The sequence below is a fragment of the Pseudorasbora parva genome, chromosome 17 (genome assembly GCF_024679245.1).
Source record: "Pseudorasbora parva isolate DD20220531a chromosome 17, ASM2467924v1, whole genome shotgun sequence".
In the NCBI taxonomy this organism is placed as follows: Eukaryota; Metazoa; Chordata; class Actinopteri; order Cypriniformes; family Gobionidae; genus Pseudorasbora; species Pseudorasbora parva.
In genome coordinates this window covers 42,828,992-42,855,264 of record NC_090188.1, presented here as the reverse complement: position 1 = coordinate 42,855,264, position 26,273 = coordinate 42,828,992, and the positions used below count along the sequence as shown (strand labels likewise).

The 26,273-nt window shown below is 37.1% G+C and overlaps 1 protein-coding gene across 3 annotated transcripts in view; it reads right to left on the bottom strand.

The window, feature by feature from the left end:
• LOC137045220 (histone-lysine N-methyltransferase set-1-like) overlaps positions 1-24,456 on the bottom strand; it is a 33,133-nt gene extending 8,677 nt beyond the window's left edge. For 2 of the 3 annotated variants that reach the window (XM_067421770.1, XM_067421771.1), the window contains exons 1-6: positions 24,428-24,456; positions 7,012-7,143; positions 4,550-4,712; positions 4,271-4,463; positions 1,249-1,344; positions 282-409 (exon numbers count right to left, since the gene is read on the bottom strand). In XM_067421770.1, coding sequence (XP_067277871.1) covers positions 282-409; positions 1,249-1,344; positions 4,271-4,463; positions 4,550-4,712; positions 7,012-7,117 — 686 coding nt within the window. In that variant the 5' untranslated portion in view covers positions 7,118-7,143; positions 24,428-24,456. The remainder of the gene's footprint in view (positions 1-281; positions 410-1,248; positions 1,345-4,270; positions 4,464-4,549; positions 4,713-7,011; positions 7,144-24,427) is intronic. The other variant, XM_067421769.1, reaches the window with a different exon arrangement.
• Between the last annotated feature and the right edge of the window lie 1,817 nt (positions 24,457-26,273).

The window sequence follows — 26,273 nt, the reverse complement described above, 5'->3', positions numbered from 1 at the left end:
TATTTATGTAAAGAGATAAAATACAGCCTATAGTAAATTATATATTTTTATACAAATAAAAAAAATTACGATAAAGTGAACATGTTAGTTTTTCTAGCAAAAAATATGAAGGCTGGAATGTAAACCTTTTTTTTTTTTTTTTTTGCGGTGATGGCGGTGACGATCTCAGACCCGCGGTAGGCATCACGTGACCGCGGTATTGCGGTGAAACGGTAACCGCCCCAGTCCTAATACTGAAAGCCATTTCAATTCCCCCACCAACAAAAAAAGCTAGCACATACCTCAGATAGATCATTCTGTGATCAGTCGCCCCTCCTTCACTTTCAAGTGTTAGTTTTGACAGTTCTTCATAGCACTGAGCATAACTGTCATGATGATCTTTCACCTGGGCAGCAAACATAGATGGTACCTGTGGGTTATAAATCGTAGTTCAGAACTTGAAGTATGTTAAACTAAAAAAAATAAAAACTGGTGCTATGGCTGTAGCACTCCTTGCACACGTGAGTTATTGCAGGCACATATCAACACGTTATCATATCGGCATCATTTTTTCATATTGGCCGATGCCTATTTTTATATTTTAAGCATTTATCGTCCGTTTCCGAAGTCGTGCCGATAATATCATGCATCCCCAATTCATAACCGTTAAAATCTTGAGGACTGAAGAGAAGAGAAGCCAATGCTGAATAAAGTCGTAGTTTTTGTTATTTTTGGACCCAAATGTATTTTGGATGCTCCAAGAGACTCTAATTAACCCACTGATGTCTCATATGGACTACTGTGATGATGTTTTTATTCCCTTTCTGGACATGGACAGTATAGTGTGCATACACTTGCATACGCTCTCGGACTAAATATAAAATATCTTAAACTGTGTGTGAAGATGAACGGAGGTCTTACGGGTGTGGAGCGACATTAGGGAGAGGAGTTAATGACAGACATTTCAATTTTGGGTGAAATAACCCTTTAAAAGTTTAGTAACCAACCCTACTTACAAGATCACTGACTGTTGTTGTTGTTTTTATAAGTACAGCGTTTCCTTTACTCTAGAAATACTATGTCTATAAGGCTAATATTTTATGTATTTGAGGTCTGAGATGAGGGAACAATGAAGAGAGACAAAGGGCAAACCACAGTGCGATTTCCTCTGGCGATCGACTGGTTGGGCACCCTTGGTCTAAATGGATCATTATGCCTATTGAGTTTAATCCGAAGATCAAGAGCTTGACTTAAACCAAGAATATCTACCTGTTCAGTTGGCTTGGGACTGTTTATTTTGGTGAGTAGGCATGAACCCTCTTGTGATGGGGTGTTCTCCTCACTGCTCGGCACTGCTCTGGTCACCTGTAAAGAGACTCAAGCTCTTAATATTTGTTGGCCATTTCAACCAGAAACATTGTGTATGACTGCGCTATGCAATTGGTCGCGATTGGTCGATACAATTGACTGCGTCAACGCTGATAATTAATTGAGGGCTGCACAATTAATCAAATTTCTAATCACGATTACGATTATGGATGCTATGATTATGTAATGGTTCAAAGCAGTGATTACAATTTTTTGTACAATTTGCATGGCTCGATAGCATGTTGCTCTGTGACAGCAGTAGCCTACATTGGTCGAATGCACGCAAAATAGGACAGAAGCCGTGCACACAGCTTATATGTTGTTTCGTTTAGCTTCTAAACACAAATGAAGATGTTTGTTATAAAACCTGTGATTTGTCCCTCCATTAAAGTCCATTCCCAGTGCTGCGGGCATTATAAAGTATTGACGCTTCATCAAGACGGCCAGCGGCGGGACTGTCCATTCCTCTCAAACTTTGGATCAAAAAGATCCAATAAATGTCATAAAAGCATTGTGAAAATAACTAATCGAGTGTCTAATGTCTAATCCAAATCCAAGTCTTCTGAAGAGACACAATGGCTTTACCAGATTTACCACGACTCGTATAATGTAGTAAACACGGATGTTCAAATGATTCCGAGGCACGCGAAAACAACATGAGAGTGAGTATGCAGAATTAAAATGTTTAGATAAGTTAAACATTTACAGTTTAGAATTAGACATTTTGACACACTTGCACACTTGACTTGCAATTAGAACTGACAGACTGCATTGATCATATGAAGCGCGAGCTGCTGGAATGAAACTCCTCAAAGCGCAAACATTATTTAAATCACCAGATCACATTTGGTTTTAGTAGTATGATTATTTAAAGTATTTTAGATGGCTTATTCTTATTTGTATAGTGCATTAAAAGCGTGAGAGGAGGGACAGCGACTGGGAGAGATGCTGCCTGCATTGAATGCATAATTAAAAAAAGTGAGTAATGCGTGAGGGAGAAAAAATGTAAGTTTTCGGAGATTCAGTGACATTACTACATTAAGTATCTTGATTTATATCGAATCCTGACACAAATGTATCATTACACACCTAGTATAAAGCTATTCAAAACATCATTCAATGTAAGTTGTGATAATCGTATTTAATAATCGCAATTACAATTTCAAGGTTTCGACAATTATGATTTTTGTCAAAATCTTGCAGCCCTAGTCGATATTTTTTATCGACTGGTTAAAAGGATAGTTCACTTTGAAATTAAATGTTGATATGTTTTATCTTACCTCATGGGCATCTGAGATGTAGGAGTATTTGTTTCCCCAGGAGTTTCAATTTTGATCATTTTAGGTCAAACCGTTCTTGTCTGTGCGTCACATAATGCAGGTCTATGGTCACCACCTCAAAGAGCAAACACAGAGAAGTCCAAATGAAACAATCCCCCATCGTAAGCACACACTGATGGCCTAAGACACCAAACGAGCAGTGTGTGTGAGAAAGCGAACAGTATTTATATCGTTTTTACCTCTTGTACACCACTACGCCCGACTGATCCGAGGGCGCACGTGCGTGTTTCCTGTTGTGACATTCGCGCGTTCTGGCTTTAGTCTGCGCAAGCGCGGAAAGCGCCGGAAGTGGATCTCTCACGCGTGTACGTCTCTCATTGTTTACACAGAAATATGGGAAGTGTTACCTTTCACTGTGAAGATCTAAACATATTTAGACGTACAGGACATCGCATCAATTTAGTTGAACCAGAATACACTGATCAAGAACTCAGAGCGATGGAGGAAGCATCCGCTGCATCAGCACGTCTTCAAGCCTCAGTGAGATGCCAACAGAAGTGGAGAGCATATGTTGTCACGAATGGAACATAGCAATTGACAGTATCGCATCACACACCTGCCTGACTGAAGATCCTGAGTTTTCTCCGCTGTTGAGTCGCAGCGTTTTGCACATTGTGTTTAGTTTGCCACGTATAAACTGGAGGCGACGTCCAAGGCCAGAGGGACCCAATGGCACGCTGTCAATAGAGTGAGTAATGTGTTGTATTTTTTATTATTATTGCAACGATTATAGGTAGGTATGTCAGCACTATGCGGTCCACTGCTTGCTTTGTAAAATCATCAGGGGAAAAATGATCGCTGCAGACCCTCCACAACTTTAGTACGTTTATGGGTGTGTTGATATCCAGCCGAAAAGCAATCAACCATAACTCCAAAATAGCACGCTCATAAATTGGAAATTTGTGAAAACTCACCACTCCCGGATGAGTTTGTGCAAGCATACGTAATTGTTTTCTTTTTCGTCGGTTTAAACATCCAGGATAAGCGCAAATTAGTACCATTTCTATTAGCCGTTTCACCTATAATCTCTGTTTTGTGTAAACAATGAGAGACGTACACGCGCGAGAGATCCACTTCCGGCGCTTTCCGCGCTTGCGCAGCCAGAACACGCGAATGTCACCACAGGAAACACTCACGCGCGCCCTCGGATCAGTCGGCGTAGTGGTGTACAAGAGGTAAAAACGATATAAATACTGTTCGCTTTCTCACACAAATGGCTCGTTTGGTGTCTTAGGCCATCAGTGTGTGCTTACGATGGGGGATTGTTTCATTTGGACTTCTCTGTGTTTGCTCTTTGAGGTGGTGACCATAGACCTGCATTATGTGAGGCACAGACAAGAACGGTTTGACCTAAATTGATCAATATTGAAACTCCTGGGGAAACAAATACTCCTACATCTCAGATGCCCATGAAGTAAGATAAAACATATCAACATTTAATTTCAAAGTGAACTATCCCTTTAAGTTGGGTATGATATGAAATTTAATTAGTACTGGTACTTTAAAAAAAATGACAGCACTCTAATGTTGCTTACCTGGTCTCACTGGCAAAACCAACACAAACTAAATAGAGACCTAATTACCCGAGTACGCCATGGCGGGTTTGCATCTCCGTAGTTGTATGTTAACTCTTCTCCTGGAGCTATGTCCTTGACGGAAAACAAACACAGATGTGGTTTGCCTTCGATCACTATTTTTTTCACTTTACAGTTAGGAGTCTTGTGATTATCGTTCACTAATCTCCCAAGTGAACCATCTTCTTCTGAGGCATCAATGCTAAAAAGGGAAAGAGGAAAAAATATTACATTTGTTTCCAATAACTAAGTCAAAAATAGTCAGTCAAAATGGTTACCAAAACCTACCACCATTGTCTTCCACCCCAATTAAAGTCAAACAAGAAGGCATTTTCTGAATCAGTGTAAATATTCTGTCTGGTTTGGCTCTCCTCTTGGGACAGTAACTCTCCACGGTATTCCAATATGAAGCATCCTTTGTCAATGGACATGCGAGCAAACACACCTCTACCTAAGATAGAGAAAGAGATGGCATGGTGTTGAATATTAAGTATCTCTGTAGAAATTAACTGTTTCTTTATTCAATAGACCTGAGGCCTCGTTTATAAAACTTTCCGTAGATTTCATCGTAAAATTGTACGTACGCAAAAAAGCTTAATAACATATTATATGAACTAATAATGTAAATTAACGTGTTAATTACCACAACGGGTCAAAGCCATGCATTTCAGCTTCCAGTCGTCTGGTTTAATTAATCATCAGCTAATGATTTATAAAGGTATCATTATGTTCTGACTTTACTTGTTGGGTCACATAACTATTAACTAATTCAAAACCCCTAACCACAATTACATATTACTTAATCAATTAGCTAATAGTCAAGTTAAGGAATTAATACATGATGACATATTTAACTAATAACAATTTAATGATTACTTAATCTATTAATGATGATGAATGTTCATTAGTTGCTGATGCAGTGATCATTAATAAATGGGTTAATTCACCATTAGTAATGCATTAACTCATGATTATCTGTGCATTAGTTAAGCATGAATTAATCAGCGCATTAGGTATTTTATTTTTAACGTGTTATTTTAATTCAGAATATAAAAAGGATTTTGAATGATTTTCAGCAATGTAATGTGTAAAGGCACAAATGCCATTTATTGTCCATATCTAAAATATTTTTCAATGTTTTGTACCTTTGACAGTGTTGTGTCACGTGGATGGGAATATGCATGCAAATGATATGCAGATGAGGTCATGCATAGTAAATCTAGGCTTTGTCAGCTCCATATATGGGGATTTTGGGGAGGAGATGCACATAAAGGGATATAAAGAGATTTTTGCGCAGGTTGTGCGTACTCATGGCTTTATAAATCTGAATTTTTTTGTGTGTAGGCAAAATCTAGCTTTTGTTTGTAGGTACAGTTTTATAATCGAGGCCTCAGGTCACTTTAAGCTTATGTGAAAAGCTGCTCATTCGGTTGCACAGCCCACAACAGCAACTGTAGCAACAATAACGAATCATCTTAAGAATACCAGTAAAATACCAACTAAACTTAGACTATTCGACGTAATACAGCTTTACACTGATATTGAAGAAAAATGCGATATCTTGTTAAATAATGAGATATTTGATATGCGATACGATATTGCTATTAGAGTGTAAAATCTATTTAAATAATATTTTAAAATAGTATTTAAAAACTGAGAATTATATTATTTATGTGTTTCACATTCTTACTGGGAATAGAAAGCGTCGCTACAACTTCTGAAAGTGACCAGCTTTCAGAAGTATATTGTCATAAATCTGACAATATAATTTTGACATCAATGTAAACAAACAAAAAATGTAATGCATATATTTAAATACCAAAAACTGCTTGACTTGGTTGACTTGGTAATATATATTTATATCAACCTAAAACTTCACATCAAGAACATCCAGGTAAACGAAAACACCTGAACTAGCTGCGGACGATTATTTTCATTATTTTAATTTCTTTGCTATTTAAAACAAAAACAGTAGTCTTCATATGAATTAAATATACACTGATACATGATAAAGCCACAAAGGTTGTTCAGCCAAGAGCACAGTGATTTTTCTCGTTCTTCTGCGGTTTGACAGACAGCTTGATTAGCCGCAAGTCACTTTAAGAGCTAATGCACGGACCTATTGACACACATTGGGCTTCTTTCCCCGACTGATATCGTTCACTTAAAGCATAACTGACTGGGTTAACATGAATACTCATCAGGACAGCCATTTTGACATAACTGTGTGTGTTGACAGTTTTGAGTGTGTAACAAGAAAAGAAACAGAACTGTAGGGAGCACACGCTTTCAGAGAGGTGCCTTGTGTGGACATTTCGCTGTGTGTGTGTGTGTGTGTTTGTGTGTGTGTGAGAGAGAGAGAGAGAGAGCGCAAGACTGCCAGGAGTTGTTTTAAAAACTCCTTTTAACATCAAGCAAGTAACAAAAGTAATAGTCGTGTTCCCAGTAGATTCTCTGCTATATGCGTCAACCAAAAATGTACACTTTTCACAATGTTGAAGTAACCTATTAAAATCATTCAGATATTGCGTGCTGTTGCGATATGCATATTGCGATATGTACATTTGCGATATTTAGATAATTTCGATATATTGCACAGCCCTACTTTACACATGCCTTTTGTGCTATTATCTTATGCTTGTATTACTGTTTTCTATGAAGAGGGGATGCTATTTTAGAACGATGTCCAATCTGCTACAGTATCTTCAAGTGAAAAGGGATGAAAGAAGCATTGAAATACTGTTACTAACCTTTATTAGAGTAAATAAATCTCTCCTCAAAGCATGGTTTGTCTTCACCAGACAGAATGTGTGCAGTGGCATCCTCCTCAGGACTAATTCGCTTCCGCTTAGACATGGCATCCAGTTATTAAAATGTAAATTCTGGAAAGGATAGTTAGAAAGCAAATAATTAAAAGCTCAGTGACTAATATTTCAATCTTGATTGCATGACACAACACATTGTTTATTGAGTTTAATCTGCTCTACACATGCTACCAATTTAGATCATGCTTGCTAGTTACACATAAAGCGTATTTCTCAAAATAAATTGCAAATATAGACGAAAAGACACATATTAATCAAAACTTAGCAAAGTTAGCCATTTTAAAATAGGCATGGAGTTGTTCTGATGCCATTTTTTAAAATCAACCTTCATCAAATTATCTGCAACTACTATCAATATATCGAGTAATTGCACAATATTTGTACATAACCTCAATGTTTGGTGGTGCAATATATATCCCATTATATTTACATAATTATGAACAGGGGCGTAGCATGATGGGCCCTCATGTTCCCTAAATAAAATAGTAGGGCCCTATAAAATCCGTTTTATTTTTTCCCAAATTCTTATTATAGTAGTATAAGTTAAAGTGCTCCATTAGCTTTTTCTTTCAATTAAAAAAAAAAAAATCATAAGAATCATCTTTTACATACAGTACTATTAAGTAAAACATTTAAAGCTGAAAATTAACATGAAAAAATAACACATTTCACCATGAAATCATGTAGTGAATTGTTCTGTGTGTTTAACAATCACCATTATGATATCCAGAGCTGTGAAAAATAAAAATACACGAAAACACAACACTGCCTGATGTTATTTTCCCCCAACTTCAAAGGCCCCTTTAAATGATTAAAACTAGATGCTTATCTTAACTTTAAGGTTACTTATCATGTAAACTACCCATAGGCTACAGCATGTTAAATGCATGTTTGGAACAGAGGGGAAACGGTCGCATTTGCAGCAGATATGCATTGCTGCCTAATGTACCCATTATAAATCAAAGCACGAGATGACAGGGGTCGAGCAGAACACCGGAAAATCTGACAGAATGGACAATATTTGTTTGTCTGTCTGCAATACACGAGCCGCGGTTCAGGTGCGCGCGCGACCAATGCTGCCTGAGCACAACGAGCGCACGGCTCCCGCTCTCCATACGCAAAGCTTCTGCGCCACCTGCGCGTGCAGTGTGAAACCGCCGTTAGCGTCGAGTTTCTTAACTTTATCGCTGCCGAAAGCATAGCCGTGGAGACCAACTTCGCCATACTTTCATTGTTTTGAAGGGCAAGCTGAAATGACGGGAGGGGTTGTGTCGCGAAGATTTGCTTCCCCCGGTCTGCACTTTCCTCAGACATGCGTTCTCCACCCACACGACACAGAATTTCATTACAAATTAGACATGTGCCGATTTTCGATAATGCGATTTATCACGATAATGAATATGCACGATATTGTTATCGTGGGCACTTTAAAATATCGTAAATAATAATTTATTAACAATTTATAATTTTTTTATAATGCACTCAATAATACTTTGCCCATCAACCGTATAAATGCTCAACACCGCTGTATTCTGCGTCAAAGGGACACGCGCTCAGATATAAACAAGCCCAACGTGCGTTTGCACATGACTGAACCGGTGAAGGAGACGCGCTGCTGAAGTGCCGCTCAGTGACAGCAGAGGGCACTGATGAACTGCAGAATGCAGCCGGTTACCCCGGAAACCAGCAAACAGCCATTCGTTTTTGTAATCTCAATGTTGTTCATCACAGCACCAAATACTTAATACTTAAAGACTTAATAGGCTATTTATTTTCAAATTTAAACATTTCATGTTTTAATCTGGACTACAACCCTAATAATTAGAACTGTTCTGATTATTTGTTATTGTTCAGTATAACTTTGAGATACGACTTCATTAGTTAACATGTTAATTCATTATTACCAAACTGACAATGAAAAATACTTATAAAGAATTAATCATTCTATGTTAATTTCTTAGTCACTTTTTAATAACATTAAAATCAAAATCAAAAGAACTTTTAATGGACCTAAGATAAAACTAACAATGATCAGTATTTCTTAACTAACATTACCAAAAACATTATAATTTCTGTACCAAATGTAGCTATTGCTCAATCTTAGTAAATGCATTAAATAATGAGACCTTATTGTAATTTGTAAGCCTACCTGTTGTTCTGTATAGCCTAATTCTTTTGCACTTTAATCTGTTTGAAAATTGTACTTTTACAGCTCTGAAAAAAATCAAGAGACCACTTAACATTGATTTCTCAATGAGGCGTCTCTTAATTTTTTTTCCATAGCTGTATATATTTTTGGTGCATTATTGTATTTAAACATTCAATTATTTTTGTTCTTACAAAAATTGTTCTTAAAGCTGTTATGCTATGGCGACACTTTTTTTTGCAACTTATTTCAATATCGTGATAATATCGTATATCGTGATAAAACGTCATCAATTAATCGCAACATGAAAAATTGATATCGGCACATGCCTATTACAAATATGTAAAATTCCGGGGAAATCTGCGTTAACACCAGATTCCGCGTTAATATGCCAATTCCGCGATTCCGTCTGCGATTCCGTGATCGCGGAAATTATAGGGCCCTAAAATAGGCAGCGGCAAAAATAGCACATTTTCTTAGCGATAATTGCTAATTACACTAAGTGCAAATAGTTGTAGATGCTATTTACAAAGTGGAATAACTTTACTAAGTGAAAATAGACTCTATTTACACCATATAAAAGTAGTTATTTGCAATATGTTTAAATAGTAATAACATGCAATTTATACTTTATTTTGATAAATGTATATTATTTGCTCCTCAGTATTGTTTTACATTAACAGAATGCAATAGTAACAAGTGTAAATGATTATATTTATTAAAATTATTAAATGGATACCTGTACGAGCCTTATTGTGCTTATTTTCTCTGACAAATATTGCAAATTATGTGGTGCATTTCAGTCTTTAAGTATTTGTGTTAAGATTGTAAACTTCATTTATTCATGTGTACTATTTAGATAATTATTCTCTAATTTTACATTGAAATATGTTGCATGTTAAAATTCTACTCTGGCCCTTTAAAAATCACGACTGTAAGACATGCAGTGGTTCAAACTTTGTAGGAAATAGAGTCGCACAGTTTTCTTTACCGCATAGGGGTGTAACGATTCGTTTTAACAACAATTCGATTCGACTGAAATAAATCAGTCACACTGATTTAAATTTTTGGCTAAAAAGTTTCTGAATCGATTTCAAGTCACTGAATCATTTCGGCTCATATCGTTCAAAATGAACGTCCTTAATTTGTATCGACAACCTCAATTAGATTCCTGAGGCTTTTAAAAACTCCCAGCCTGGTTCATTACTCAAAACCGCAATCATGGGTAAGACTGCCAACCCGACTGCTGTCCAGAAGGCCATCATTGACACCCTCAAGCAAGAGGGGAAGACACAGAAAGAAATCTCTGAAGGAATAGGCTGTTCCCTGAGTGCTGTATCAAGGCACCTCAGTGGGACGTCTGTGGGAAGGAAAAAGTGTGGCAAAAAACGCTGCACAACGAGAAGAGGTGAGCGGACCCTGAGGAAGATTGTGGAGAAGGACCGACTCCAGACCTTGGGGGACCTGTGGAAGCAGTGGACTGAGTCTGGAGTAGAAACATCCAGAGCCGCCGTGCACAGGCGTGAGCAGGAAATGGGCTACAGGTGCTGCATTCCCCAGGTCAAGACACTTTTGGGCTACAGAGAAGCAGCACTGGACTGTTGCTCAGTGGTCCAAAGTACTTTTTTCAGATGAAAGCAAATTTTGCATGTCATTCGGAAATCAAGGTGCCAGAGTCTGGAGGAAGACTGGGGAGAAGGAAATGCCCAAATGCCTGAAGTCTAGTGTCAAGTCCCTAGGGTTTTTCCTACATTGAATTTTTTTTGGCGGCCGCCAAAACAAATTTTTGTCCCGCCAAAGCCTTATTTGATGAGTTATTGTGATTTATAAATTGATGTAGATTACTAATGCATGTGAGAGGGCGCGCGTTAACTGAGTGACAGAGAATGAGCAGAGAGCTCTGCGCACTCTCTGTCTTTCAAAACCATCACCGTTAGGGTTGTGCCGATGGACGATATCATCGTCCATTGTGATGGCTGTGCGACCTCACGATGGAGAAACACCATCGTGATGCCACGCCCCCGCCCTGCCGCGAGTCTTGCGAGTCAACACACCAGAAGTAGCTATGTGAGCGGAGTGGAGCGGCAGCAATTTCCCCTCCACGCCAAGAATCTCTCCGCTCCAGCTCCGCTCCGGGTTCACCATCTCCCACTCCTCACCTCGAAGCTCTGAAATATCACTATAAAGTTCGGTTTATAACCTGCATTAACTGAAAAAAAATATTTAAAAAATAAACAATAGGAGATTAAGAGCATAGTTTCAACGTGGTTTATTGGAACATTTGTGTGCATTTTCCCCCCACTATGCCAAACTGGCTTTATCAAGTTAAATATCATTGATGCTTTTTGCAGTGCAAATTTGTTTGTATGTTTGGAAAGATGAACGTTTTCATCAGTTATTTTATCTACGGATCAATACAGATGTCTGCTCATTCAAAATCATATAATATAATATAATAACTGTATAGGCTGCCTACTGTCTACTGATAACTGTATGCAGGTAAGCACTACAAGTTGTTTTTGATTGCATTAGAGAGAACGATTAGTTCGTGTGTGAATAAGTGCTACCTGTTTAAAATGTGCTTTTACCCGAACATTTAGTAGGCTATGAGGTAAAAAAAAAAAAGAATCCCTTAAACTTTACCATCCCGCTCATGCCCATCCGTGATCATCTGTATCAGCTGGTTGTTTACCGTGTGAGTTCTGAACACTGCACATGTGCTTATTTAAATCTTTTCGTTTCTACTCATATTAGGCTATTCCTCATGTCTGTGAGGCGAGCCTGCCGAGTTTCAGTTTAATTGAGACGTGCTCCAGTTCATGACCAATGAAAGCGATCGCTTTCCGCGACCTCATAGTCTAGGCTACTTATTTGCTTCTTATTAATTAAATACATGCAATTAACCGAAGAAACCTTTATTAAAATTAAGAGACAATTTGTACAAAATGAAAGAGAGGCTTTTTACAAAACAAAACTTAATATTAAACTAAATATAACCACCAAAATCATTTCTGACCACCTCGCATCTTTGCACTTATAGCCTATCATAATCAGATAAAATTAAAAAATAATATTAGGCTATAATATTTAAACATAAATTAAAAACATTGTTTAATGGCTACAACAAGTATAGTAAGCTACAGATTTATGTCATGTCTGAGCTGGATTTGAACGAACATCATTTTACCGGCGGGTTCATGATCGCGCCTGCGGATTATTGAGCTGATCACACCGGCTCCGCTCCGCTCATTAGTCATTACAGGCTCGTTCGACAGAACGTCCACGTATTCAAAAAATTTTGGGTTTAAATGGGGCTTATAGTTAATATGTCGGGGAATGTGTAAAGGCCCGGTCTCTCGGTTGCATTGGCTTGGGTAGGGTCGGTCTTGATTTTTTTGAACCGATCTAAGCTCTAGTTCGAAAAAACGAAAGCGAAACGAAAATATATATTATTTCTCTCCAACCCCCCCAGACGATATCATCGTCCATCGCGATGTTTTACTGTACACATCGTCAGCTGCCGATTTAAGTGACATCGCCCAACCCTAATCACCGTCTCTCTGAGCTCTTTCTCACTCGCACATATCAATCAAAATCAACTGAACTGACACACTGGTAAAAGATCGGAAGACTGACTCCATGTTCCACGTGGCGCGTTCGCACAATATTTTCCCTGAATTACTGCTGGATGTGAATTGTGCTAAAAAAACACACCTCTTCTGACAGACGTTTTGCACACGCAGCCGACATAAACCATACTTTCAAATAAACGAAAAAATATCCTTACGAAGTGTTTTCTGTGATGACAAATCTTTTGCGTTGTTTTAACAGTCTGGAATCACACATCCGCTTTTGTCTGATTCGCGAACTAATGACTCATTTTAATGAACTGATCTCTCCAACACTGAACTCACGAATCGGTGTGTAATCATTTACTCACAACACCTCTGACATGAGAACGCAAGTGTGCTTACCCCATTAAACAAGAGGGGTTAGTACGAATTAGTCTTAATAATCCACAGTATTTTCAAGTATTTATTTTGAGTATTTATATTGATAATATGTAGTAAAAAAAAAAAAAGTATAGCCTGGAATAAGGTGAAACCAGAACAATGCAAGTTGTTGATAGCCAATAATTTTATTAAATATTATATGGTAGAGAATTAGACTATTATAAAAATTTTAATGCTACTTTTTAATGATTGTTGCCAAAATAATTAATCAGTAATTACACAAACCGTGTAAAAACGAGGAACTAAAGAAACAAACATCAAGACATCATACATAATGAGATATCAAAATTAGATTACATTTTTATTTTTTTATTTTACATTTATTGTCAGTATTGGGCTCACAGATCATGTGGGTAGGTACTTTTACTGTTGGTGTATGTGTGTGTGTGTGTGTGTGTGTGTGTGTGTGTGTGTGTGTGTGTGTGTGTGTGTGTGTGTGTGTGTGTGCGCGTGCATGCGTGTGTGTGGATAACCATGTCTGGTCAGCCACCACCGAAGACCATTTCTGACCCAGGAAAAACCCTGAGTCCCCACAGTCAGTGATGGTCTGGGGTGCCATGTCAGCTGCTGGTGTTGGTCCGCTGTGTTTTATCAAGGGCAGGGTCAATGCAGCTCGCTATCAGGAGATTTTGGAGCACTTCATGCTTCCATCTGCTGAAAAGCTTTATGGAGATGAAGATTTGGTTTTTCAGCACGACCTGGCACCTGCTCACAGTGCCAAAACCCCTGGTAAATGGTTTACTGACCATGGTATTACTGTGCTCAATGGGCCTGCCAACTCTCCTGACCTGAACCCCATAGAGAATCTGTGGGATATTGTGAAGAGAAAGTTGAGAGGCGCCAGACCAAACACTCTGGATGAGCTTAAGGCCGCTATCGAAGCATCCTGGGCCTCCAGAACACCTCAGCAGTGCCACAGGCTGATCGCCTCCACGCCACGCCGCACTGAAGCGGTCATTTCTGCAAAAGGATTCCCCACCAAGTATTGAGTGCATAACTGAACATAATTAATTAAAAGGTTGACTTTTTTTGTTTTAAAACACTTTTCTTTTATTGATCAGATGAAACATGCTACCGTATTTCCGGACTATAAGTCAGACTTTTTTTTCATAGTTTGGCTGGTCCTGTGACTTATAATCAGGTGCGACTTATATATCAAATTTAATTCATACTGACTGACAAGAATAAACATATAGCCGCGAGAGGACGCTCTATGCTGCTCCTTTAGCCTAGCCCTGAAAAAAAAAAATTGAAAACAGAAAAAAACTCTTAACTGAAATATTAACTTAAAGACAACAACTTAGAAAGACTGAACACAAACAAAATGCCCCCATAAAGAAAATCTTATTCTGCAAAATACAAACTGCATGTAGTAAAATATGCAGCGGAGAACGATTCACACAGTGTCCGTCTCGCGCGGCTGAGCCTCTCCCATCTGTGGACTCGTTCCTTCAGCTCTGGCCATCCTGCTTTCAGTCCGCGATTAGCTTTCTTTGTTTTCTTCATTACAGTTAAAGTAACGTCTGCTTTTCGCCAGTCCCTCATAAGTTTCTCACTTACTTCAAACTTTCTTTCTTCTGCTCGTTTATGCACACTGAGCGGGCGCGAGCGAGTGCACGTGAGCGGGAGATGGGAATTTTGGGTTTTCATGAGCTGTATGCCAAAATCATCAGTATTAAAACAATAAAAGACCTGAAATATTTCAGTTGGTGTGCAATGCATCTAAAATATATGAAAGTTTAATTTTTATCATTACATTATGGAAAATAATGAACTTTATCACAATATGCTAATTTTTTGAGAAGGACCTGTTTACCAATAATATCATTAATTAATCGTGTAAGTAGTAAAACACAAAACGCAAACGGGCAAAAAAAAAAAAAAAGGTCCACTGTGCATTAGGGTTGGGCGATATCACTTAAATCGGCAGCTGACGATGTGTACAGTAAAACATCGCGATGGACGATGATATCGTCCGGGGGGTACGAAAAACGAATATTTTCGTTTCGTTTTTGTTTTTTCGAACTAGAGCATAGATCAGTTCAAAAAAATCAAGACCGACCCTACCCAAGCCAATGCACCCGAGAGACCGGCCCTGCCCGACACATTAACTGTAATTATGAGCCCGAGCCACATTTAAACCCGACCATTTTTGAATACATGGACATTCTGTCGAGAACGAGCCTGTAATGACTAATGAGCGGAGCGGAGCCGGTGTCATGACAAATCCTGTCTTCCTGTGAAATCGTGTCCGCTGGTAGCGGTTTTAAATGCCTGATCAAAAGTTGTTATACATGGTTCTGGACAAGCAATTGTTTAAAAATAACTAAATAATAAACTAATAAACTATGAATTCATTGCCATACTAAGTACACATGCAAAACATTTATTTGAAATATGTAATTGATTGCTATAATGGGAGCAAAAACATGTTCTGAATTATATATTTATATAAGCACTTATAGCTTCAGTTATATACTACTAATATATGAAACATATGCTTTTTAAGACATTAAAGACTATTTTAACACAATTTAAACAGCAAAAATCAAAACGCGATTGTGTAAGAATTGTAATCAGGCTCTGAACAGATTACCTATTAACATTTCTTTCAGCCAATAGAATCGCTCTGGGGGTCCTTGCGGACACGATTTCACAGGTGGACAGGATTTGTCATGACGCCGGTGTGATCAGCTCAATAATCCGCAGGCGCGCGCTCATGAACCCGCCGGTAAAATGATGTTCGTTCAAATCCAGCTCAGACATGACATAAATCTGTAGCTTACTATACTTGTTGTAGCCATTAAACAATTTTTTTAATTTTTTGTTTAAATATTATAGCCTAATATTATTTTTTAATTTTATCTCATTATGATAGCCTATAAGTGCAAAGATGCGAGTGGGTCAGAAATGATTTTGGTGGTTATATTTAGTTTAATATTAAGTTTTGTTTTGTAAAAAGCCTCTCTTTCGTTTTGTACAAATTGTCTCTTAATTTTAATAAAGGTTTCTTCGGTTAATTGCATGTATTTAATTAATAAGAAGCAAATAAGTAGCCTAGACTATGAGGTCGCGGAAAGCGATCGCTTTCAATGATCATGGACTGGAGCACGTCTCAATTAAACTGAAACTCAGCAGGCTCGCCTCACAGACATGAGGAATAGCCTAATATGAGTAGAAATGAAAAGATTTAAATAAGCACATGGTGCAGTGTTCAGAACTCACACGGTAAACAACCAGCTGGATACAGATGATCACGGCGACGGGCATGAGCGGGATGGTAAAGTTTAAGGGATTCTTTTTTTTTTTTACCTCATAGCCTACTGAATGTTCGGGTGAAAGCACATTTTAAACAGGTAGCACTTATACACACACGAACTAATCGTTCTCTCTAATGCAATCAAAAACATCTTGTAGTGCTTACCTGCATACAGTTATCAGTAGACAGTAGGTAGCCTATACAGTTATTATATTCAGCATCAATGATATTTAACTTTTGATAAAGCCAGTTTGGCATAGTGGGGGGAAAATGCACACAAATGTTCCAATAAACCACGTTGAAACTATGCTCTTAATCTCCTATTGTTTATTTTTTATACATTTTTTTCAGTTAATGCAGGTTATAAACCGAACTTTATAGTGATATTTCAGAGCTTACTAAAATACTTTAGCAGTTATTAGCCGCAAATTTCCTCAGAGCGAAGACGGAGCGGTGTTTCTGATATCAGTGAGCGAGGCGGAGAGAGGGAGATGGTGAACCCGGAGCGGAGCTGGAGCGGAGGGATTCTAGAATGCTTAGAAAGAACGTGGAGGGGAAATTGCCGCCCCGCCGCTCCGCTCACATACTCTGGTGTGTTGACTCGCAAGACTCGCAGCGGGGCGGGGGCGTGGCATCACGATGGTGTTTCTCCATCGTCGTCCATCGGCACAACCCTACTGTGCATCTCCCTCTCACACACACACACACACACACACACACACACACACACACACACACACACACACACACACACACACACACCTCACCAACAGTGGGCTCTGGTCACGAGAGCAAAGTGCAGTATTTGCAATTCGCAATTATTTCAGTAGTTATCACATCTTAGGGCGTTTTCACACCTGAAAGTCCGCACCAAGGTCCAAACCAAAGTTCGTGTTTTGATACATTGTATGGATTTGGTTCATTTTGGTTTGCTTTTAAATCGCAGTTATGTCAGCGCACTAAAGAACTTTACCTGATGCACTGGCGTCCTGTCATCATCATCTATTTGGGCTGCATCTTAACATTGATTGGTTTGTTAGCGGACGTGCGTCTGACGTCAGTGTATTGACGCGTCACGTCGACGTTCGTGAAATGCGTCGGCGCGTCGTATCACACATTCAACTCGCTTAATGTTGGCTTCTGCTCGTGGGAATGGAGAAAGTTCTCCATTCTATCACAAAAACCTAGACCATGAATATCAAAAGTATGGGAATACTTTAAACAGGCCAAACAGTGTTTCCCACACATAGAATAATTTGTGGCGGACCGCCACATAATCAATAACGGCCGCCACATATTGATTCATCATTCATTCATTTTTATGCTATTTAAAAGACGCACGCATATTCGTTTAGCTGCATTTCCTTAAGTTCTCTCTCCACCCTTTTGCGCGTCTCTTACTCACTCACACACACACACTCGGTGCGTTGCATTCGACCGTAAAACAAGTTTTATTGCATTTTGGCGCATTTAGTGTGACAGCTTTTAAAACCAGAGCAGTTGAATAACAGAGTTGCGACACACCCTCATCACGCGGCAGCGCGCGGTCACGGCGCTCATTATAATTCTAAACAAACCAGCGCGGTGTCAATCAATACAGACCAGTGTTTCCCAACCGGGATCCCGAGCAAAAGGTGCCGGGACGCACTTACACCGCGGGTCATCTCACACCTGATGACGCATCTTTAATATGGGTTGTAACTTAATAATGCTGTATGTATGTTTCTGTCGATGGATACACGTGCTGACTCCTCAGGTATACACTACTACAACAGCAAAAGTAAAAGAAAAACGTGGGCAAAACGGTCTCTCTTTGTAAACTTTATAAAACGCATGCGAGAGCTGCCGTACGTCCGAATATGAGCAGTCATTTTCCCCGTCATCACCCGCGTGTAGCCAGGAGACGCGAATGAGAAGATCTGTCTCTTTCAAAAGTTATCTTTCAAATCCTGTGCTTAAACGGACAAACTCACACAAAAAGTATGTCAAAATGTCATGGCCTACTCTGTATATGCCTTAAGTGAACTTTATACAGAAAATACGACGACTATCCTTGGGTCTTAAAGGGGCAGTAGCCTTCACTGCTGTCTGTTTAATGTCAAACAAAAGATAAAGACATCACTCACTGCTCCTGACTGAATAGCTTTTGTAAGTTTAATATGCAAAATATTATGTTAGTAAATATTAAAAACATTAGTCAATATGCAGTTATTTTACATTTGATTACTTTATTCCATTTCTCTACCTAAAAACTAATGTTAGACCCACCTGAAAAACCTGAAAAGCATAGTTATTTTATTATCATCTTTGCTCAATAGTATTTATTTGTGCTGCTGCTTCTATTTAAGTTATCTGTTCTTATTTTCTTTATTTTCATTTGACAGTTGTCCTTTTCCCCCTGAACATAGCAAATACCGAACTGTACTGAAACGTGAACCTAAAACCGTGATACAGAGCGAACCGTGAGCAGTCTGTACTGTTACACCTCTAGCGTAACTTATGCGAGGGTAAAAAAATAAAGCGTTAGATTAGTCGACTAATCGGAAAATAATCGTTAGATTAGTCGGCAGAAAAAATAATCGTTAGATTAGTCGACTAATAAAAAAATAATCGTTAGATTAGTCGACTAATCGGAAAAAAATAATCGTTAGATTAGTCGACTAATCGGAAAAAATAATCGTTAGATTAGTCGACAGAAAAAATAATCGTTAGTTGCAGCTCTAGAATGAATGAACAGATGCATATCGTTGCCAATACTGTTAATATTATAATTACTATCTGCAGCACCAACTATACTCGAGGGAAATTCACCAAATGAACGTCCCCGTTGTGCATTATCGGCGCCGACAGGAGAAGATAGGCTACTTTTTTAGCCAAACAATGTATTTTTTTATAGTTATGTTAAAATATTATAATGTTATTTTTAAATATCATCTAGGCTATATTGATTATGAAACACGCACAGATGTGCAATTTATGTCAAAAGCCCTATTCGGACTGGATTAGTTTAACATGGGGATGTGGGGGTAAAGTAATTATTACCAGAGGTTCTCTGTGATTTTAGTCCCGTCCGAATGTGCCATCTCGGTAATCATTACGGACATTACGGGTAATCTCGGTAAAGATTACCGAGACTTTTACCTTCTCTAAAAAGGTCCGGAAAAATTACCTCAGGTAATACTAATCCTGTTCGAATAGACCCGCTGTAAAAATGTATGGTAAAATCCCATCATTTCCTGTTTAAAAGTTAAAAAAGAGCACATTTTGCGAGCTTGGAGGCGCTTGAAGCATTCGGTTGCGTTGTAGGTGGTGGGACAAATCTGTGGAAAATGTCCAGTATTTTCCGCATATCATTTAAAGCAAAAAGAAGATCAAAAGCACTTATTAGAGGCACAACACATTTTAGCTCTAGGAAAGTGTCTACTACCAACATAACCCAATCAGAATCGTTAGACTGGACCTAACTGTTTATTAAAACACATATATTGGAGACGGAGTTCAGACTGGCGCTCAGGTTGTGTTTGCTCACGTTATAACGGTAACATCATACGCACATGACGTCAAGGAGGTGCGTAAAGCCAGTTACTCCTCCCACTTCTGCTAGTTTTACTGAGATGTCTTATCCCGTGCGAATTGGCCATTAATATTACAGACGTCCTGAGGTAAAATGACTTTACCCCCATGTCCCCATGTTAATCTAATCCAGTCCGAATAAGGCTAAAGACATCGGGTCAGAGATGATTTTGACCACTTCATTAAGTTTTGTTTTGTAGAAAGCTTTGTATAAATTGTATCTTAATTTTAATAAATGTTTCATCATTTGCCTGAATTTAATAAATAAGCTGTAATAAATAATATAGCAGACAAACCGTGACAGAGCGATCATTTGCGTTGCACATGAACTGGAGCGGTCTCATGAATAAACTGAAACTCAGCATATAGGCTACTAATCTCACAGAGAATGAATACACACACAGACAAACCATTGGTCACGGGAGAATACAGTGCTGTCTGTAAGCCAAGGGCTTGACATTCTTTGTCTGGGACAAAAGGGACAAATAAAATATTAAAATAACCAGAAACTTTTTTTTTGTTGTTTTTATTATATTCAATGTAAACAGCGATTGATGAGTGTATCTCTGCCTCTGGTACGTTAGTCGCGTTGAGGCTCGCGCTGCCCGTCTCTGTGAGAGACATTCGTGGAGAAATCAAAACCATTGAGCAGCGATATTAACTCACAGAAGAAACATACTGGGGTCAAACTGAGCTTTTTGTAGTTGTTGATATTGATTTAACATGAAAGATAATGCATATATTATTTATGATTTTGTTTATAACACAAGTCGACTTTGCAATCGTGAATTGTGTAGCATGAATGTTGTAGCCTAGTTCAATAAACAAGTAGCCTAATTAATATTAAGTTACTTACACTTCTTATACTTATACTTACACTACTATTAAGATCCAAACAACCTTTTTTGTTCCATTTCACCCATGATTTCACGAGGAAAATAGTTCCAGAGGAAAGCAACACTCAGCGCAGTGTTTTGTTACTGAATGATTCAGTGTTTTGAATGAATCATTTGAATGAACGACTCAATGACTCGCTCATGAAGACGATCACTTGCTGCCCCCTATTGGCGGTTTAAAGTATGATCGCATGCTTTATTGAGAACATCAATCTTATAACATTATTTATTGCAGCTCTATTTTTTGCAGTTTAAATTATTTAATTAGATTGGTAACAGCCTATAGTGTCTTTACTATTATAACTGAATTTATTAATCAAATGTAAGAATTTAACAGGAAAGATGATGCATACATTTAATAAGATTTAAAAAAATGGCCTTTATAAAGTTAAATAACGCCCTGGGGTGAATATCACAAATATGCAGATTTAAGTCGGCCTATAAAGCTGACAGAACACTGATGAGAATATTACTACACAATCAATATGTATACCACCAGTTTAATTTAATTTGGTTAAATTAATGTTTAAGTTGATATTTACAAGAAATATTGTAACTGATACTAACTTTTAACTGCTGTAAAAAGCACCTTATTTGTTTAAAGTGTTTGCAAACCATATATTATTGCCCTTTTATTCATATAGCAGCACTTTTGTATTCATTATTGAATTTGGTGCATACTGCGATTAATCACAGAAAAATCATGTGATTAATCGTGATTAATCATTTAATCGCTGACCAGCACTAATATATATATATAATTTCTATGAAAATATTTCCAACAAATGATGTGTTGTGTATCTTCTGGTAATTAAATGAAGACATAAAACATTAATGTATATTTTAATTTAATTAAACAAACTTTTTGTCAAACAGTGCTGCACTTTATAACTGAGCTTTATAGCCTACATTTATTACAAAAAATATGAAATGTTGATCATTTATTATTATTACATTAGTGTTAGAATTATTATTACATTGAGACGTATCTAAATTCTACAATACAACAGTAATATAGGTGTCACGATAACCCGGACTTTTATTTTGACGGGTTGCCCTGAAGATCTTTGTTTATGACGGTATTTTTTTCACAGATTAAACGGTAAAATGCCTATTATGTATCGCAAGCCATTTTAGCATTTAAACCTTTGTCTGACTATCTATAAATATATTTAAAGATAGTAACAATTGTATTTTGACTAGTGATAATTATAATTCGACTAGTCAAAATGAAAATTAGAGATATCTGCAATTATAATTGCACTAGTAAGAAATCTGATTCGAGATATCTCTAAATACATTTTGACTAGTCAAAACTCTATTAAAGATATCTGTAATGACGTCAGAGATATCTTCAATAGACGCGTCACACATACGCAAAGGTAATTAGAGATATCTCTAATTCAATTTCGACTAGTCACAACTCTATTTTAAGATATCTGAATTGTACCTGCTCCTAGTCAAATCTGCGCTGTTGTGTAGGGTTGTGACGTGAGGACATTTTCCACCAATAATCGACGAGTGACAACATTTGGATGCATATGATTAAATGTCTCCAGCAGACCCAGTCAAAAACATTTAAGAATGATTTTAAAAAGATTACAGGTTAATAAATGTTTAAATAACATTGACATGATGTAGCTACTGATTACATTGATTAGTACATTGCGTTGTGTTTACTCATGTCATAAAGGTAATAATCCACAAGGTGGGAGTGGTGTGTTGTATTATAGCAAAAGATCTGCGATGTGATATTCTGCTGTGTTGAGTGATGAGCGCCAGTGCGTTGAAAAGTTATTTTAAAATTATAACATATGTAATGTTGCACCAGAAATAAGGCCAAATGCTTAGCTTTAAATGTGTTCGTTTGGGAATGAAAACTAACACAACTTAATCCACAGCATGCATCTCAACCTTGTTTATTACTTTAATATATAGCCTAGAATTAGACAACAACCTTCTTGATCTTCTCAGCATATTATATGTCACGTTTACACATGTCCCAGGTACATTTTTATTTTCATACGTTTGATTTCCTTCTCTATAAAGGAGCTTAAAATGACCAAAGACGCAGGACTTTTATTATACAATTCTTAAACAAAATGGCAGATGACAACGGTTTCCGCGGTAGGATTGGTTAATAAAATGTTTAAGGTGTGGCTTAGCTACGGCATATTTGCATGCATGTTTAAGATATCTATAAAGGAGTTTTGACTAGTCTGAATGTTAATTCCAGATATCTACATTTATATTCTTCCTAGTCACAAAGCTAATTGCAGATATCTCCAAAGAAAGATCGTTCTAGTCAAATATCAGACAGAGATATCTATAATTAAATTGCAGATATCTTTAAATGTGTTTCGACTAGGAAGAATTCCAATTCAAGATATCTCGTATTAAGTTTTGCCTAGACAAAAATCCAATTCAAGATATCTTCAATTATAATTTGACTAGTAATAAATTATTTGCAGATATCTACAAATGTATTTTAGATATCTTTAAATTTGATGAATTAAAGATATCTTAAATGTGATTATGACTAGTCAAAACCCAGTTAGAGATATCTCTAATTATAATTTTTACTAGTAATAATTCAGTTAGAGATATCTCTAATTTAATTATGACTAGTGCAATTGTAATTTGAGATATCTCTAATTAGAATTATGCCTAGTATTAAATCAATTATAGATATCTTTAATTACAATTTCTACTAGTCAAAACTCATTTGAAGATATCTGGAAATATTTTCCAATGGAAGTCAATGGAAGAATGTGACTAGTCAAAATAGCATTATAGATATCTTGAATGTATATTATGACTAGTCAAATTAACATTATAGATATCTTCAATCCATATTATGACTAGTCACAATCACATTGTAGATATCTTAATTGCAATATCGACTAGTCAAAATTGCAGAGGAGATATCTGGAACTGGAATTATGACTAGTCAAAACTGATTTATGACTAGTATGCGAAGGTGTATTTAATGCTAAAACGGCTTGCCATAATTATGTGACTTTCAGGCTCTGTTCATTCATACATTCATATGAGACAATGTGTGTGTGTGTGTGTGTGTGTGCGCGCACCTATCTGTGTGAGGTAAATTAAACCGCCATTCACAGACACGCAGATTTCGTATTTAAATCGTTTTTTTGCGGTTTAATAGTCACAGACACTAGTCTATATCACCAGATATTCTCAGGCACCGAACTTTGGTACCGATTTATTGAATTTGAATCGGCAACTCGGTAGTACCGTCATTCAGTTGGTGGCCTTAAAAGTACCGAGCTCGGAAACCAACCCTAATAGTTACTCGTCATCTTCATACTATAGGCAAGCAACACATGTAGTATTATGCTGGTCTGTAATATCTAGGTGGCTATCAGTAATTTGTTTATTTTGGTCAACATTTCACAATCTGAAAAGAATATAAAACAAGCTGGTAACTTGCCTCTCTGACGACCTGTGCTGTCCCCTCACGCGAATGATGACGTGTTCGCGCCTGCAGCAGTTCGCGCAAAAATGAGTTCGCGCCCTTTCCATAAGTAAAATTACTTTCTCTTATAAATTATTTTTTTTATTGTTGTTATGTTCTTTTGTTTATGGTTTCATAATCGAATGGAAATGTTCAAAGAATTAATAATAAATAATAATATATTTAATTTATAACACTTTTCATTCCAAAGAATCTCAAAGTGCAACAATGAAAATTATATGTGAAGCATTTGCATATTCTGAAATGTTCAATTTATATTTTTGAAAAGAATAAATAAATAATACTTTCTCTTATAAAAAACATCAAAAACGTTTCCCATCATAATGCTTTAAGGTATTATTTCCATTTCATTTTTTTTTTCTTGCTCCATGTGAGAACAGAACTGCAAACTTCACTGAAATTTGAATTATTATTCACTAAAACTGTGCTTTAATAATCAAGGTTTCTCCAACTAATGGACTTTTAATTAACTCATTGCTATTTATTAACATGACTTGGAAATAATACCTTAATAATATTAATAAATGTAATTAATGCATGACTTGATCATATGTAATACTAGGCTAATTATACACACACATAGCTAACTAGGCTATGTCCATAAATTGTATTGAGAGGGATGTGCACGTTAATGGGTTACTATCACTTTATACTGTATGTCAATCTGCAGGTGGCTACAAGGCCTATTAGGGCCTGTTTGTGGGACGGTAATGGTGTAGAGGCTAAGAATAAATAACCTGTATGCATATCGCTGGTGTAAAAAAAACATAGATTAATTTAAAACCAATAAATGTGTTTGTTACAGTATGTGGACATCATCTGAGGGTCAGGGGTAAAAAGAAGAGCTGTTTTATGCTCAACTCACCTTCAGCTACATTCTTTGTCAACTGGCTTATGTCTGCCTATAATTCACTTTACGATTATTACATTTCAGATCAATGTAGCAGGTTCAAACCTGCTTACTGAAGACCAGGGGGATAGTAGGCTGTGTTTCAGAAGGAAGAACACCCTGACTCTGCTTATTTTCATGGGGCTGTGGCCAGAGCCGGCCCTAGACCTTTGGGGGCCCTAAGCAAAATTTGGTTGGAGGCCCTTGACCGTTTTAAGTAAGGCCTAAAGAAAAGCAATGACTACCTTATAACTATACTGTACATATATCTACTATGTTACTTTAAAATTTTGTAGTCTATTAAATTATGTTTTAATTATTCTATGTAGCCTACTGTATGATAATTATCTTTTTTTTACGCTGCTGGTCCTGAGTACGTATTTCGTTCTTATGTGGTAACATGTACAGAACGTCAATAAAAGACCTTGAGTTCTTGAGTTGAGTTCCATGTTTGATGTCTAACAGGAAAATTATGATACCACTGAGCTGAATGGCAGTGCAATGAACACACGGATGAACTTGCTGAATAAAAAGACTGATAAAGTGATTTTCACTGACCATCAAAGAAACATTTTTAATTGACACCACAGTTTAAAAGACAAAAACAGCACACGATAACAAATTTTGCTGGACAATAAATTGGTCAAGAAATGATTGCGATAAATGATAAGATTTTTCGTTCTAAACCCATTTTCATCTAAAATAATGATAATGGCATAATAATGCAGGTACACCTTTTTTAAAGATCAATAAACTTTTATCTCTAAAGACTCTGATACGGAAAACATTTTAAATATCCACAATAAATTAACAAAACAACCAAAAAACAAGAAAAGCAATGGACTCTCAGTCTGTTAACAAAAAATACACTTGAATAAATACCAAAAGCAATAAATAAAATTGATGAAAACT